The sequence below is a fragment of the Bos grunniens genome, chromosome 5, assembly GCF_055505025.1.
Source record: "Bos grunniens cultivar Pamir isolate PY7600 chromosome 5, Bosgru_T2T1.0, whole genome shotgun sequence".
Lineage (NCBI taxonomy): Eukaryota > Metazoa > Chordata > Mammalia > Artiodactyla > Bovidae > Bos > Bos grunniens.
This window is the reverse complement of record NC_141169.1, coordinates 41,173,642-41,189,945: the sequence shown is the minus strand read 5'-3', so window position 1 is coordinate 41,189,945 and position 16,304 is coordinate 41,173,642. Positions and strand designations below refer to the sequence as shown.

At 35.2% G+C, this 16,304-nt stretch overlaps 1 protein-coding gene across 1 annotated transcript in view; it reads left to right on the top strand.

Annotated features, from left to right (window-relative positions):
* The window catches only part of MUC19 (mucin 19, oligomeric), a 130,393-nt gene that overhangs the window by 4,129 nt on the left and 109,960 nt on the right, over positions 1-16,304 (top strand). The window contains 6 exon segments of the mRNA XM_086404318.1: positions 12,933-13,025; positions 14,214-14,378; positions 15,044-15,237; positions 15,946-16,039; positions 16,042-16,119; positions 16,207-16,254. Coding sequence (XP_086260444.1) covers positions 12,933-13,025; positions 14,214-14,378; positions 15,044-15,237; positions 15,946-16,039; positions 16,042-16,119; positions 16,207-16,254 — 672 coding nt within the window.

Sequence of the window (16,304 nt, the reverse complement as noted above, 5' to 3'; positions counted from 1 at the left end):
CAAGTAATGGAGACTTTCATAATCTAACGTAGCATTTTGTTATAATCTTTGTTTCTATTTTATATAAATATAAATATTCTTTGACTATGTTTGCATAAATGTATTTCTTATATCTTAAGTAATAGATTATGAAACATTATTTTCATTTTCAAAACATAAATGATATATCACAACAAAATGTGTTTGTATTTGGTAAAGTATATTAAATTGACCAGATAACTGGAGAGTATTTCTAAAGTAAATTCCTAGATCTCCATGATAGTTCTGGTAAATGATTACAAATGTTTCAAGAGGATTTCCATAGGCTGGTTATCGATTGACAAAATTCAAGAATTTTTTAAGTTCACAGTGAGAAGTAAGGAGTATACCTGAAAAAAGAAATTCCACGTGCCTTAGTGAAAATGAATTTTTGTTGCTCTTAGTCAATGAGTTTCAGGATCCAAACAGATTCCCTTCATTTTCAGTAGGTTACAGGATGGTAAGGAATTAATGACCACAATTTGGAGAAAGCAGATATTTAGAAGACATCCATAGAATCAGGCAGAAGAAATATTTCTATTGTTAAATCAACCATAAATATATAGATGCAGAGAGCTGACTTGTTAGAAAAGATCCTAATACTGAGAAAGATTGAAGGCAGGAGGAGAAGGGGACAAGAGAGAATAAGATGGTTGGATGGTGTCACCAACTCAATGAACATGAGTTTGAGCAAGCTCTGGGAGATGATGAAGGACAGAGAAGTCTGGTGTGCTGCAGTCCATGGGGTCGCAAAGAGTCAGACATGCCTGAGTGAATGAACAACAACAAATTTATAGAAAGAAATAAACAGTTCCCTGGCTAAGTGGGAAAACATTTTCAGTAGATTTGGCATGAAGTAGATAATCAATTCTTATCTTATTCCCAGACTATTTTGTCCTCTAGAGTAAAATCTGTACAATTGATTATCTTCTTCCCCTTTTTGGTCTAATTCATTGCTTATTAACACATTAACCAGGAAATGTTTAGGGAAAATCGAGTGAAATATAGATCAGAAAATAAACTTCATGTTAGCAGCTGTAAAACATTTAGCTAGTATGAAAAGGTATAAAGCATTGGTTAATAGTAATGTGTGAAGTTAATTTATTTGGCTACATATGTTCCCAAGAATGTGCTGACAATGAAACTTTTAAGTAAATTGATAGGTAAATATACTACATATATCTATATAGATGAGATTTGTTAAATAGGAAAGATCCAAAGTAATAAATTAATATTGAAATAACAGTGATTAGATATGAAAAGCAGATTGCTTATATTGAATTTAAAAGAAGAATGGAAATGATAGAATTATCCTGATTGCTTTAAAATATATGCTATATAGAAGTATAAAATGATCTAACTGTTGTCACCTTTTTTTTAAAAATTTTTTACAGATGGGGAAGCCCTATTTTATAGGCTAAACTCAGGTCAGTATCTTTCAGAAATTGATCTTCACTTTTAGATAACAAGGTGTATTCTGAGCCCACTTTTGGAACAAAGAAAAAAATTTTCAGCTATATTAAGATATAATTGACCTAAGTTTAAGGTATACAATGTGATATTTTTAAAATGACTACCACAATAAAGTTATTTGACACCTCTATTGCCTCACACAGTTATTTTTTATGTGTATCTGTGTGTGTGACTTGAAAATTTAAAATCTATTCTCTTAGCACCTTTAAAGTACATGATGCAAAATGGTTAACTGTAGTCGCGATGCTATACATTGAATCCCCAGAACTTATTTATCTCATAATTAGAAGTTTGTACTTTTCATCAAGATCTTCCCATTTCTCCCATTCTCAATCTCCTGGAAATCACCATTCTACTCTTTTTCTATGAGTTTGATACTTTTAGATTCCACATAAAAAGGAAATTGTATAATATTTGTCTTTTTCTGACTTATTTCACTTATCGTAGTTGTTACAGAGTTCAAGCTCATACCGCTCACTTCATGACAGGCTAATGAATCAAGAAATGAGTTGTTGGGGCAAGGAACAGCAACTTTATTCAGAAAGCTAGCAAACTGAGAAGGTAGACTCATGCCCCAAAGAACCATCTTGAACCATCTTGCCTGAATTAGAATTCAGGCCTCTTTTATACTAAAAGTATGTGTGTAGAGGGAGGTGGGGGGTAGTAAATAAAATTATTTCCTGGTTCCTATTAGTCTCTGGAGGGAATCTTCCTGCAGTCATTCACAGCTGGTCCTGATCAGGATGTTTCCCGTGAGCTAAGCAAAAGTATTTTAGCTTAATGCACATTACCTGGGAGGCATGGCTCCCAGAGATAGGTCATTATGCGTAATTTAAACTTACAAGTCATTAACTTAGATACAAAAGATTCTTTCCTATTACATAATGCCTTCAAGGTCCATCCATGTAGCCATGAATGGTAGGATTTTCTTTTTTTATGGCTGAACGGTATTCTATTGTATGTAACATATATCACTTTCTTTAGCTGTCCATCTGTTGATGACACTTATTTTGTTCCTATGTCTTGGCTGTTGTGAATAGTTATGCACTGAATATGGGAGTGAAGATATCTCTCTGAGATGGTGATTTTATTTCCTTTGGATCCATAATCAAGTGGAATTAATAGGTCATATGGTAGTGCTATTTTTAATTTTTTTGAGGAACCTCCATACTGTTCTTCATAATAGCTGTACCAATTTAAATTCTCATCAACATGGAATACAGAAAATTGATATATTTAATTTTCATACATACTTGATTTTGTTATTGAATTACGTGGACTCCTCACTGTTTATCTCACAAATGTAAGCTACTCAAGGGTGGGATTTTGATCTATGGGTGCAATGACACTCAGTATATATGTTTTGAATGAATAAAATAATTAAGGATCATTGATATGTTTTTATATTTTTTATATGATTTTATATGTTCTACATATAAAAGTTTTCTATGTGAGGGTAACCAAATTCTCTGAAAGGTAAACTTACTGAAATGAACCACAGATAGCCTATCTACATACCCAAGAAGAAATGGAACTTCTGAACACAGATTAACTTTATTTTGAGAACATAAAAATGAATGTGAATTATATTAAATACCATGGAATGTTGCCCTTGGGATTTACTGATATGTGTGCGACAGTTGGGCTCTACTCTGGAGATAGTTTCCAAGTTTCTATGTTTGTTCTTAATTTGCCTTTCTTTCTCCTGACTTATGTTGAATATCTAGTTTTATGTTTTTATAGGATCATTACATCTGCTTTTAACACTCAGTTTTAATTCCTACTTACTGCCTTCAGTTTCCTGTGATGAGAGCACCTTTGATCCCAGCTCATTACCCTTGTATACGTTGTAATAGTGTGTATTCTGTGTGAAACCCCAGAGTTTTTTTTCGAGAAGGGAAAAGTTCATGCATGGTTTTTTGACATCTTTATTTGTTGCAAGAGGATTTGGGGATGACTCTTAATTGCAACCTACATTTCAGATAGAATTTTCCAGATATTAAACCTATATGGGGAATGTTATTGTATAATTTTTCTTTAGAGACAAATAGTCCCCAAACCTATCTGTAAACCATTTTTTCTTATCTTTTGGCTAAATGTGTGTGTGTGTGTAACTATGTACAATTTAGTTTTGGCAACAATTTATCAGAACACATAGGAAGCCCTTTATCTTTTAACTGGCTTTATTTGATGTTTGTTTTAGTTCATGCCCTTGGCTCAGTAGTAAAGAGTGTGAAAGTCACTCGGTCATGTCTGACTCATTGCGACCCCAAGGACTATACAGTCCATGGAATTCTCCAGGCCAGAGTACTGGAGTGGGTAGCTGTTCCTTTCTCCAGGGGATCTTCCCAACCCAGGGATCGAGTCCTGATCTCCCATTTTGCAGGAGGATTCTTTATCAGCTGAACCACCAGGGAAGCCCACCTGATAATGCAGGAGATGCAGGTTTGATCCCTGGGTTGGGAGATCCCCTGGAGGAGGGAGGATGTGGCAACTGCTCCCAGTTTTCTTGCCTGGAGAATCCCCATGGACAGAGGAGCCTGGCGGGCTACAATCCACGGGGTTGCAAAAAGTCAGGCACAGCTGAGCACATACATACTATGGCTTGACAAGCTTGCTATTTATTTAAAGTTCATCTTGATTCATAATAATAGCAATGCTGGAACTATCTGTAAGTTGTATATATTTGAATTTCAGTATACAGCTGTAAAATAAAAATTGTACTCATTTGATTCACATTAATTAATTTTAGTTTATACATTATTTCTGTTACATGAAAAACTTTAAAACATCTACATTTTGCCAATAGAATAATAATTAATGCTTTGAAACACCTTTTCAGTCATCTAAGAATTATGTTTTGTTGTGTCCTAATTCATGCGTCTAGACTGACTCTATTAGCTGGTTGGAGGACTGGTATAGCCATTTCCTTTGTGGAGCTGGTCTAGAGGGGGGTTAAGATACTATGGTCAGCAGATGTGGGAATGTCTCACAGCACAAGCATTGGTTGCAATCAAGATTCACTTTCTATTGGCAAATCTATCAAAAAAGCTACTAATGACAGCAATTCTCTCTCTTTTTCTTCAGATGACAAAATAGCTGAAAGAAAATCAGGTAAATTACTTTGTTTTCTTTTCTTATGCTATTTGTGCTAAATAACAATAGAGTGGAACTGCTTTTCTTTGGAGACAGGACATGTCTTCCATGGAAAAATCGTTAAAACACTTGAAATATTTCTTATTAATACAAACATACCATAGTGTGTTCTAGTATAATCTGGGACAACTGTTTTAATACCTAGTCAGTACTGATGAAGGTAGTAACCTTTGAAATATAAAACTGCTCTGGTTACTAGATTTATAAAAATCTCTTAAACCTATGAGAAAAATGTGACTGTAGATTAAGGTATACATACCACATATAAGATGTGATACATACGACAAACATACTGGCCGTTACTACTTGTGACCCGAGTGGCATTGTATTTCTGAGCAAGTTTTACATAATCAAATATGAGAAGGATAAAATAGTAGAAACAAATATGGCACACTGGCTAAGATATAAGGCTGTTCATTTCAATAACAGAATGAATAAATTCAGAAGAAACATTTGTCTAACAAAATGAAGGATCTAATATATCTGTGGCATTAAACTCAGGAGAGATATAATGAATACAGTGCACACTTACCATGAATTAAATATGTGAAATATAATGAGAGGAAATGGCAACCCACTCCAGTATTCTTGCCTGGGAAAATCCCATGGACAGAGGAACTTGGTGCACTACAGTCTATGGGGTTGCAGGGTCAGATGCAACTGAGTGACTGAGCATGCACACACACATTATAAAGCAGATATTTTTCATCCTCGCTTATTATATGTGTGCCCAGGGCCCTGCTGTCCCAATCCCTCTACCAGAATCTTCATGGGCATCTCTCTCAAGATTATTTGAGGCATAGTATGATCTACAATGGGGGAGGGAAGATGGAACTGGCTCCGGGTTAGCATATACCCCTGACCCTGTGTCTGTATTCTTTGACCTCTAAGAAGGACCATGGCTCAAGGAAGGCCAGAGTAAAACTTGGTGGCTAGAGAGAGTAGGAACCCCCTCTCTAAGAGAGGTATTGACAAAGGGCATTCTGATTGCAAGTCTGGGAGTCCAGATGGGTCTGACTCAAAAGTTCATAAATTTCCCACTGTACTGAATATGGCTTTATTTCTTTCTGCTTTGCCATCAAACTAAGATATTTAGATTTCAAGATGCAATTATAAAAGTACATGGAAGTGAAGAAAGACAATGAGAGAGAGAGAGAAGATAAAAGAGGAAGGGAGAAGAGTGTATAGTGAAGTGGGACAGGTTTAGGGCAAGTTGAGAAAAAAACGCTGTATATGGAGAAGTGTTGTAAAAGTGATAGTATTTTGAGGGTTACTTAATAACATAATAATATAAATTGGCTGTAATCTAAGCACTCTTGACTTCATCTCAAACCAAACACTATTAAGTGATTATTATAATTTAATTATGTCTTAAATGTTAAGGATCTCTTCCTCCAACTAAATAGTAGACTAAATCATTGCTATTCTCAAAAATTTAATATTTTATTTCTGGATATTGTTTGCTATAGAAAAATATATTTGCGAAAAACATGCAAAATGGTTAAGTCTAAAAATCGGAGATGGGGAAATGTAATTAAAAACAAAATCTTTTGCCACCCCAGAAAACCTCTTCACAAAAGCAGAAGAGAAAGAAAACAGTTTTATTATTGAATAAGGATTAAACCTGAGTATGATACACATCATAGACAATCAGCTGGAGAGATTGCAAGAACAGAAAGAAATATTTCCCTTTTATACAGCCAGGAAGATAAAACCCACTACATACATGTCCTTAAGATGAACAATAACTTGTCCTCAAATAAGAGCAATTGACATCACCAATCATCACACACGATTTGTCCTAAGTTTGCTTGGTAGTTAGGGTAGCCACCTGTGTTTGCTAGTTGCCTTTATAAGAAAAAATACTTTCTTGTATCTTTAAAATCATAAAGGAGGGAAGTTTGCACTTGGAGTCAGACACGAGCTGAAGTTATGTTCATATCACCCAGGACACAGAGGAGCTCTCTCCCTTGATGATAGTGTTTCAAAAAGATAGTCACCAATCCCTTAAGGAAACATTACTGAGTTGCTTACATAACCTTTAAAAAGATGAAAAAACATATTAAAGAGGTAGAGAAAGGAAGGGAGTTTAAGTTTTCTAAAGTAAATGATCTAAAAAAGAGGGGAGTCTCTCTTCCCTTATTGTCAACAGAGAGAATTAAGTTTCTTACTATTATTTGTATTTGCTCTTACATAGTCTTTAAGTTCTGCTTACAAATCATGCATTTTATTATCTAATCAGTGACCAAAATGCATGTCTTCCATGAATTTACAATAATATTGTAGTTATTAAGGCATTACTAATTCTAAAGTTCTTCAATTTTATTACAGAGATTAGAAAAAAACAGAAATGGTATAGAAAGCACAGTATATTAATACCTCAATAATACCTTATATTATACAGTATATATTACCTTAACAAAAGGCCTTTGTTGATTAATGTATTTATTAAATAAATATTAACTGAGTATCCTCTATGGTTCAAGCACATTTCAAGACATCTGGAATACCTCAGTGAATAAAACAGGCAAAAAATATTAAGTTTATACAGCTTAAATCTAGAAGACACTTCATAAGCAATAAACATTATAAGTAGTAAACGTGGTATGTACAAGGTGATAAAATCTATGGAATAAGTTAGAGTCATATAATGATAATTAGGAGGATTAAAATGGGGGGGTGCAACTTTACATTGTCATAGTATGCCTCATTGAAATGACATTTAAACTAGCTCTTGAAGGAGTTGAGCAAATGTTAATTTATGAGTAAATGTTTTCATCTTTTTTCTTTGCAGAAATACAGAAAAGAGAATCAGGTATGTTATTTTAATTTTACAAGCTGTTACTAAACCAAGGACAGCGTGAATTCAACATGGTAGAGTATTATGATGGGAGAAGGTTGACCACTGGAGCTCAGAGGTTAGTACTGGAGAAGGAAGCAGATGGGGAGGTTTCTGCCCTGTCCATGAGAGGAAGAATTTCTAGTACATATCAATTAAATCTTTACAACTTTATTCATTTATTTCTTGAGGTCTTACCACTATGACAAAAAGATATGGACATGGTAATTAAATTAATAAGGGGTGTATGTCATTCCCAGCACCACCAGAATAAAGGTGCTTACACAAAATAATATATTGCTTTTCATAGTATTGTAATCTAATCACATTTATTGTGCCAGCAATACTGTTTTCATATAAAAATGTCTGTTATTCACAGTAAGTCCCTTTTTGCACAGTAGTTCATCCTTTGGTGACTTAAACAGAAGAAAGAAATCTCTTGTTTGGTTCACCCTTTAACATTGGATTTAGCACTCAAGGAACTGCTGCAGACAGGTCAGAGAACTTTGGGAGGTTAATAGTTTAGAGTCAAAAGACATTCCAGCAGGTACTGTTGGAGAAAAATGCTGACCTAGAAGTACTTTTTCCCAGTTGGGATAATCTAATAATCTTTGTTTTGTTTGTAGCATATGGCCTTAAAGACACTAATTCCAGTGCCAATGAGAGTAATGAATTCTGTTTTAAGAGAATCTTGGCAAAGTTTACATTAAATTCTTCCTAATGATTTTTATTTTCTTAAACTATCTTTCTTAGTATTATCGTGATGATCAATCATTTTTATAATTGTAAACTAATAATTTAAAATGCTTCCTGGACCCATTTTTAGTGCAAACTCTCATGTTTTGGGCTTCCCTGATGGCTTAGTGATGAAGAATCTGCCTGCAACACATAAGACACAGGAGTTGCTGGTTCCATTCCTGGGTCAGGAAGATCCCCTGGAGGAGGAAATGGCAACCCACTCCAGTATTCTTGCCTGGAAAAGTCCACAGACAGAGAAGCGTGGTGTGTTATAGTCCATGGAGTCGCAAAGTTGGACACGACGGAGAGCATACTCATGCGCTTGCGCGCGCATACACACACACACACACACACACACACACACATATACTCATGTTTCTGTCTGCAACCACAATCCATTTTCAATACCAAGATTCCTCGTGAAATTACATACTCAATTTGCCAAGTAATAATGTTATAAAGTAGGGTTCTTAGGCAGTTTGTGGCCTTCAATTTTGGTTCTATCAGAAACAAATTTAAATTTCTTTAAGTTAGGCATGTGTTTTCTGATTCAATACACTTCTTCCTTCTGGCTGATTCAAACTTTTACTTTACTTACCTGCTCCCTGAAGTTTCTATAGTTTGTATCTCTGCAAAAGTCACGAAGAAGGAGATCCAGTGAAGAAAATAACTTCAATATTTTATATTAAAATTTAATATTTGAGTCCAGGTGGTGATAACTAAAAAGGGAATAGCAGTTTTAGGTGTAGGGATGTGGTTAAAATAGCCACAGGAAAGACACAAACATTTCCTGTCTGTCCAGTCATCTATTTTGGGATTGACAATCTCAATATGACTAATAAATCAACACAGAAATTTACTCTTGTTTACAACACTGAGGTGTGAATTGTTTGCTCATGTTCTATAGATCACATTGAAACTTTATCTTAAATGAACTCTGAAGCCAGTGCATCACTTTTCTTATGGAATTCTCTCAAACCTCATGGTAAATTGGCTGCCATGCCCACCTCTGATTATACTGTGTGTAATTATATATGGAGAGATATGTGGAGGGGAAGGGATGATACATTCAAAATAATAATGAAGACCTAGTTCAAGCAGTGAGTGTAGATTAATTTCTTTTACAGTATGAATGAAGGCAACTTCTCTCTGATAATGATTATTTTTGTATGGTAAAGAAAACCAGCTCAGCATATAGTCTTGCCAACAGTGTCTCTTGTGGTACAGAACTTAGTGGCACTGCTTCAGATAAAAATAGAATTTGTTGGGGTGCATCTGGCCAAAATGGATTTTTTGTGAATTCAGTAAATGGATTAGCTGGCTCTAATTTTGCTGCAAGTGAAACAGAAATCTAGGTTGTTTCTTAGTTCCTTCTTTGACAGAAAAAGCAATCAATTAGCAAAGCAGGAATTGATGGTTATTTTTGACCAAATCTGATTTAGCATTAGAGGAATTCATGGGAGAGATTTTTATTATTTTTTTTTTGTTTTGTCTGGGTTTTTTTTTAATATAAATCTATTTTATTTTAATTGGAGGCTGATTACTTTACAACATTGTATTGGTTTTGCCATACATTGACATGAATCCGCCACGGGTATACATGTGTTCCCCATCCTGAACCCCCTCCCACCTCCCTCTCCATCCCATCTCTCTGGGTCATCCCAGTGCAGCAGGCCCGAGCATCCTGTATCATGCATTGAAACTGGACTGGCAATTTGTTTCACATATGATAATATACATGTTTCAATGCCATTCTCCCAAATCATCCCACCCTCGCCCTCTCTCACAGAGTCCAAAAGTTTGTTCTATACATCTGTGTCTCTTTTGCTGTCTCGCATACAGGGTTATCGTTACCATCTTTCTAAATTTCATATATATGCGTTACTATACTGTATTGGTGTTTTTCTTTCTGGCTTACTTCACTCTGTATAATAGGCTCTAGTTTCATCCACCTCATTAGAACTGATTCAAATGCATTATTTTTAATGGCTGAGTAATACTCCATTGTGTATATGTACTACAGCTTTCTTATCCATTCATCTGCTGATGGACATATAGGTTGCTTCCATGTCCTGGCTATTGTAAACAGTGCTGCGATGAACATTGGGGTACAGGTGTCTCTTTCAATTCTGGTTTCCTCGGGTGTGTATGCCCAGAAGTGGGATTGCTGGGTCATAAGGCAGTTCTATTAACAGTTCTTTAAGGAATTTCCACACTGTTCTCCATAGTGGCTGTACTAGTTTGCATTCCCACCAACATTGTAAGAGGGTTCCCTTTTATCCACACCCTCTCCAGCATTTATTGCTTGTAGACTTTTGGATAGTAGCCATTCTGACTGGCGTGAAATGGTACCTCATTGTGGTTTTGATTTGCATTTCTCTGATAATGAGTGATATTGAACATCTTTTCATGTGTTTGTTAGCCATCTGTATGTCTTCTTTGGAGAAATGTCTGTTTAGTTCTTTAGCCCATTTTTTGATTGGGTCATTTATTTTTCTGGAATTGAGCTGCAGGAGCTGCTTGTCTATTTTTGAGATTAATTCTTTGTCAGTTGCTTTGCTTGCTATTATTCTGAAGGCTGTCTTTTCACCTTGCTTATAGTTTCCTTCATTGTGCAAAAGCTTTTAAGTTTAATTAGGTCCCATTTGTTTATTTTTTGCTTTTATTTCCATTACTCTGGGAGGTGGGTCATAGAGGATCCTGCTGTGGTTTATGTTGGAGAGTGTTTTGCCTATGTTCTCCTCTAGGAGTTTTATACTTTCTGGTCTTACATTTAGACCTTTCATCTATTTTGAGTTTATTTTTGTGTGTGATGTTAGAAAGTGTTCTAGTTTCATTCTTTTACAAGCGGTTGACCAGTTTTCCCAGCACCACTTGTTAAAGATATTGTCTTTTCTCCTTTGTATATTCTTGCCTCCTTTGTCAAAGATAAGGTGTCCATATGTGCATGGATTTATCTCTGGGCTTTCTATTTTGTTCCATTGATCTATATTTCTGTCTTTGTGCCAGTACCATACTGTCTTGATGACTCTAACTTTGTAGTATAGTCTGAGGTCAGGTAGATTGATTCCTCCAGTTCCAATTCTTCTTTCTCAAGATTGCTTTGGCTTTTCAAGGTTTTCTGTATTTCCATACAAATTGTGAAATTATTTGTTGTAGTTCTCTGAAAAATACTGTTGGTAGCTTGATAAGCATTGCCCTGAGTCTATAGATTGCTTTGGGTAATATACTCATTTTCACTATAATGATTCTTTCGATCCAAGAACATGGTATATTTCTTCATCTATTTGTGTCCTCTTTGATTTCTTTTACCAGTGTTTTATAGTTTTTTATATATAGGTCTCGGAGAAGGCAATGGCACCCACTCCAATACTCTTGCCTGGAAAATCCCATGGATGGAGGGGCCTGGTGGGCTGCAGTCCTTGGGGTCACACAGAGTCAGACATGACTGAAGCGACTTAGCAGCAGCAGCAGCATATATAGGTCTTTTGTTTTTTTAGGTAGATATATTCCTAAGTATTTTATTCTTTTTGTTGCAATGCTGAATGGAATTGTTTCCTTAATTTCTCTTTTCTCATTATTAGTGTATAAGAATGCAAAGGATTTCTGTGTACTGATTTTATATCCTGCAACTTCACTATATTCATTGATTAGCTCTAGTAATTTTCTGGTGGAGTCTTAGGGTTTTCTATGTAGAGGATCATGTCATCTGCAAACAGTGAGAGTTTTACTTCTTCTTTTCCAATTTGGATTCCTTTTATTTCTTTTTCTGCTCTGATTGCTGTGGCCCAAACTTCCAAAACTATGTTGAATAGTAGTGGTGAAAGTGGGCACCCTTGTTCCTGACTTTAGGGGAAAAGCTTTCAATTTTTCACCATTGAGGATAATGTTTGCTGTGGGTTTGTCATATATAGCTTTTATTATGTTGAGGTATGTTCCTTCTATTCCTGCTTTCTGGAGAGTTTTTATCATAAATGGATGTTGAATTTTGTCAAAGGCTTTCTCTGCATCTATTGAGATAATCCTATGGCTTTTATTCTTCAATTTGTTAATGTGGTGTATTATATTGATTGACTTGTGGATATTGAAGAATCCTTGCATCCCTGGGATAAAGCCCACTTGGTCATGATGTATGATCTTTTTGATGTGTTGTTGGATTCTGATTGCTAGAATTTTGTTAAGGATTTTTGCATCTATGTTCATCAGTGATATTGGCCTTTTTTTTGTCACATCTTTGTCAGGTTTTGGTATTAGGGTGATGGTGGCCTCATAGAATGAGTTTGGGAGTTTACCTTCCTCTGCAATTTTCTGGAAGAGTTTGAGTAAGATAGGTGTTAGCTCTTCTCTAAATTTTTGGTATAATTCATCTGTGAAGCCATCTGGACCTGGGCTTTTGTTTGCTCGAAGATTTCTGATTACAGTTTCAATTTCTGTGCTTAGATTTTTAAACTACGTTTGATTCTTAAAGGATCTGTGCTTTCATCAACAGAAATCAATTTAAACATTTTAGTGAAGAGGCAAGTGGAATGAATGCTTTTATGAAGTGGCTTGGACCTGGAATGAAGAAATACAGTTTCTATATAGTCTTTCCTATGAAGCTTTTGTGGACTTTGGGAAAGCCACCTAAACTCTCTTATTTCCAAGTTTTGTCACAAGAAACAAAACCTTTTTGGTCTCATGTTTTTGTATGATTTTTTGAATTTTTAAGTTCCATTACTCGTATTTGAACTGATTGTCCTGAAAGGAATGTCAGAATGTTTGAAACTGTCAAATGTGTATATCTATGGTCAAGAATTAGAAGGTGATAAGCAAAACGAAAGTGCTAAATTTTATTGCAGTAGTTTTTATTTCAAAATGTGGTTCAATATTGTTTTATATTATATTTTCAATATCAAAAGTTGTAGATAAATATCAATTTATATTTGGAAATTAAAGTCATTGACATAACCGAGGTTCATTAAAGTACAGTAAATATAGATTTTTTTGTGTGTCAGAGCAAATTATCTTAAAAGATGTGGAAACTGATGGAAATAGAATGAATGGGAAGAAGTTCGTTCATAAATCCATGGGCTTTGGCTCTCTCTTTAATAACATATATTCTGATTCAGACTTTATTAAGAAAAAACATAAATGATTTATATCCTTTGTTTATTTCTCCTGGTAACAGTTTAATATTCCATTTAGTTTTCCATTTTCCTTTTGATTTTGGACTTGATGGTAAAAAAGAGGGTTAAATTGGATTTAGTCTTGATGATTCTGGTTCATGTGGAGTTGGTGTCAGTAGTCTTAAAAGAAATAGGAACATTGGAAAATCAAGTTCTGGTGATCTATATATTACTATTTAGGTTTTGTGTATGAAAAGTATTGATTCATAAGTTGTATTTAAATATTCCCTGGTGACAGTCTCTTTTTTTAACTTCAGCAGACAGCACTAGCAAAGAAGAGGGGCTAAATTTAGTAGCCATGCCTCTGGAAATTTAGCATTTGGTTTGGGGACATCTGGTCAAAAGGAATTGGAAATCAGTAGAGCTGACTGGAGTGAAATTAGCAGTAAGGGATCTGCTGGGGGTAAATCCATAGATTTTGGATGCCTGTGACTTAGGTATTCCAACTGAGACTCATTCCAGAAAAAATTTTAATTGGTTAAACTAATTAATTGGTTAAAATACATTTGAATACCTCTGTTGGTGATAACTCTGGGAATTTGGATTCCAATTTAGGTCAACAGGGTTTTGGAATCAATGAACTTGGTGGGAGTAGTTTGAGTGGCAGTATGTCTGTTGGGGCTGGATTTAAAGGTTTTGGTTCTGTTTTCATTAGCTGACAACCGTATTAGTCATTAGTCTGCTGTCATTAGTATTCCAATAAAGACTTATTCTGGAAAATTTTAGGTTAATTGAATTAAGTAGTGGAAACACTTTTCTTTAAATTTCACAACAGCCTAATTAACAAAGATTAAATTTTCATAACATTTTTATTTTTTCATCAGTTGGAACAGAGTCTTTTGGTTGGGAAGTTGGAGCTGGAAGAGGCAATGCTGCATTTGCTTTTGGAGCATCTGGTTCGAGTTCATTTGGTGACGGCAGCTTTAGTAGCAAAACAGTTGAAGGAGATCAAGTGGCTAGGTCTGGAAGATCCATTTCCAGTGATCTAGGTATTGATATATCATTATTGTGCATGCAAGTTTCTGAATCATAGAATGTTTCAGTATGCTCTGTGACAATCATTTTGTATTCTACAGGTGACACCAGTTTGAGAAGTGGTGATACCTTTGTTGGTGATAGCTCTGGAAATTTGGAAACTGGCTTAGGGTCTTTTGGTCAATAGGGATTGAAAATCGATGAACTTGAAAGGGATAGCTTGAGTGGCACTGCATCTGTTGGGGCTGGATTTAAAGATCTTGGGTCTGATGTTAGTAGCTTAGGTATTCCAATCAAGATTCATTCTGAAAAATTTTAAGTTAATTAAATTAAGTGATGGAAACACTTTCATTTAAATAATATCTTACAATAAATTAATTATTAAAGATTAAATTTTAATAATATCTTGATTTGTTTTTTCATCAGTTGAAACAGGGTCTTTTGGTTGGGAAGTTGGAGCTGGAAGTGTCAATGCTGCATTTGATTTTGGAGCTTCTGGTTCAAGTTCATTTGGTGACAGTGACTTTAGTAGCAAAACAGTTGAAGGAAATCGAGTGGTTAGATCTGAAGGATCCATTTCCAGTGATCTAGGTATTGATATCTCATTTTTGCATGTATAAATTTCTGAATCATAAAATATTCTCAATAAACTCTGTGACAACCATTTTATATTCTGCAGGTGACACCAGTTTGAGAAGTGTTAGTACCGATGTTGGTGATAGGTCTGAAAATTTGGAATCCAATTTAGGGTCTTCTGGTCAACAGGGATCGGAAATCAATGAACTTGGAGGGGATGGCTTGAGTGGCAGTGCATCTGTTGAGGACGAACTCAAAGGCTTTGCCTCTGATGCCAGTAGTTCAGGTATCCTCTCAGTCTCCTTCCTGAGAAATCCAGTTGAGTTCCAAATGTTTATTATATTGTTTAATAATATTTTGATTTTTTCTGCTGGCTCAAAAGTGTGAATCTTTTTATTTTGGACTTGAAGTAAAGAGTTTTGGAAAAAAATTTTCTGAATCATAACATTTATTAAATATATTCTGGTAACAAAGTTTTGATATTCTGATAGGAGTACTAGTGTAAGAAGTAGGGATGAACAAGCAGTGATAATTTTGGAAATTTGGGATTGATGCTTGACCTTTGGTGAAAAGGAATTTGGAGGCAGCAGATTGATAGAATGGGGTGGCAACGTCCATTGGGCCTGGATCCATGAATCTCAGGACCAATGCCCATGACTCGGGCATTCTCCTAATCTGGATTTTTTTCAGTAAAATTGAAATGCATTTCAAAATTTCATTATTTTTTAAAATAACATTTTAATTTTTCCACTAGAGGGAAGGATTTCTAGCTTTAGAAAGGGAGAAAAGAAGGGCTGAACTCAATTTGGTTTTGGCGATTCTGGTTCAGATTGATTCGGTGACAGTGATCATAGTGGTATAGACTGATAGAAATGGAGTAGGTGGTTCTTTGGACTCTAGTTCCAGTGCTATAGGTTTTGATGGTTAATGTCTTTGCATGGAATAATTCTAAATCACGATATGCTTTGAAATAATTCTTTTGACCATCATTTTGTATTTGGAAAGAATGCAAGAAATGAGGCTGAATATTTTAGTGGCATTTCTGAAGATTCAGGATTCAGTTTGGAGTCATCTGACCAATAGGGATTTAGAGTCAGTAAATTGGTGCGAATGGAAAGAGTAGTGGCAGATCTGCTGAGGCTGAATACTTGAGTCCTAGATCTGAAGTCAGTGGCTCAGGTATCTTAACCTGGATTCTACTCCCAAGAAATCCAAATTAACTGCTTCCTTCTTTATTTCTTTAATCACATCTTGATTTTCCATTAGGAGGAAACATTTGGTCTTCTAATTCTGGAAGTGGTGAAGGAAACAAGGGTGAAGCTGGACTTGGTACCTCTGGACGAAACGTATCTGATGAAACTGGC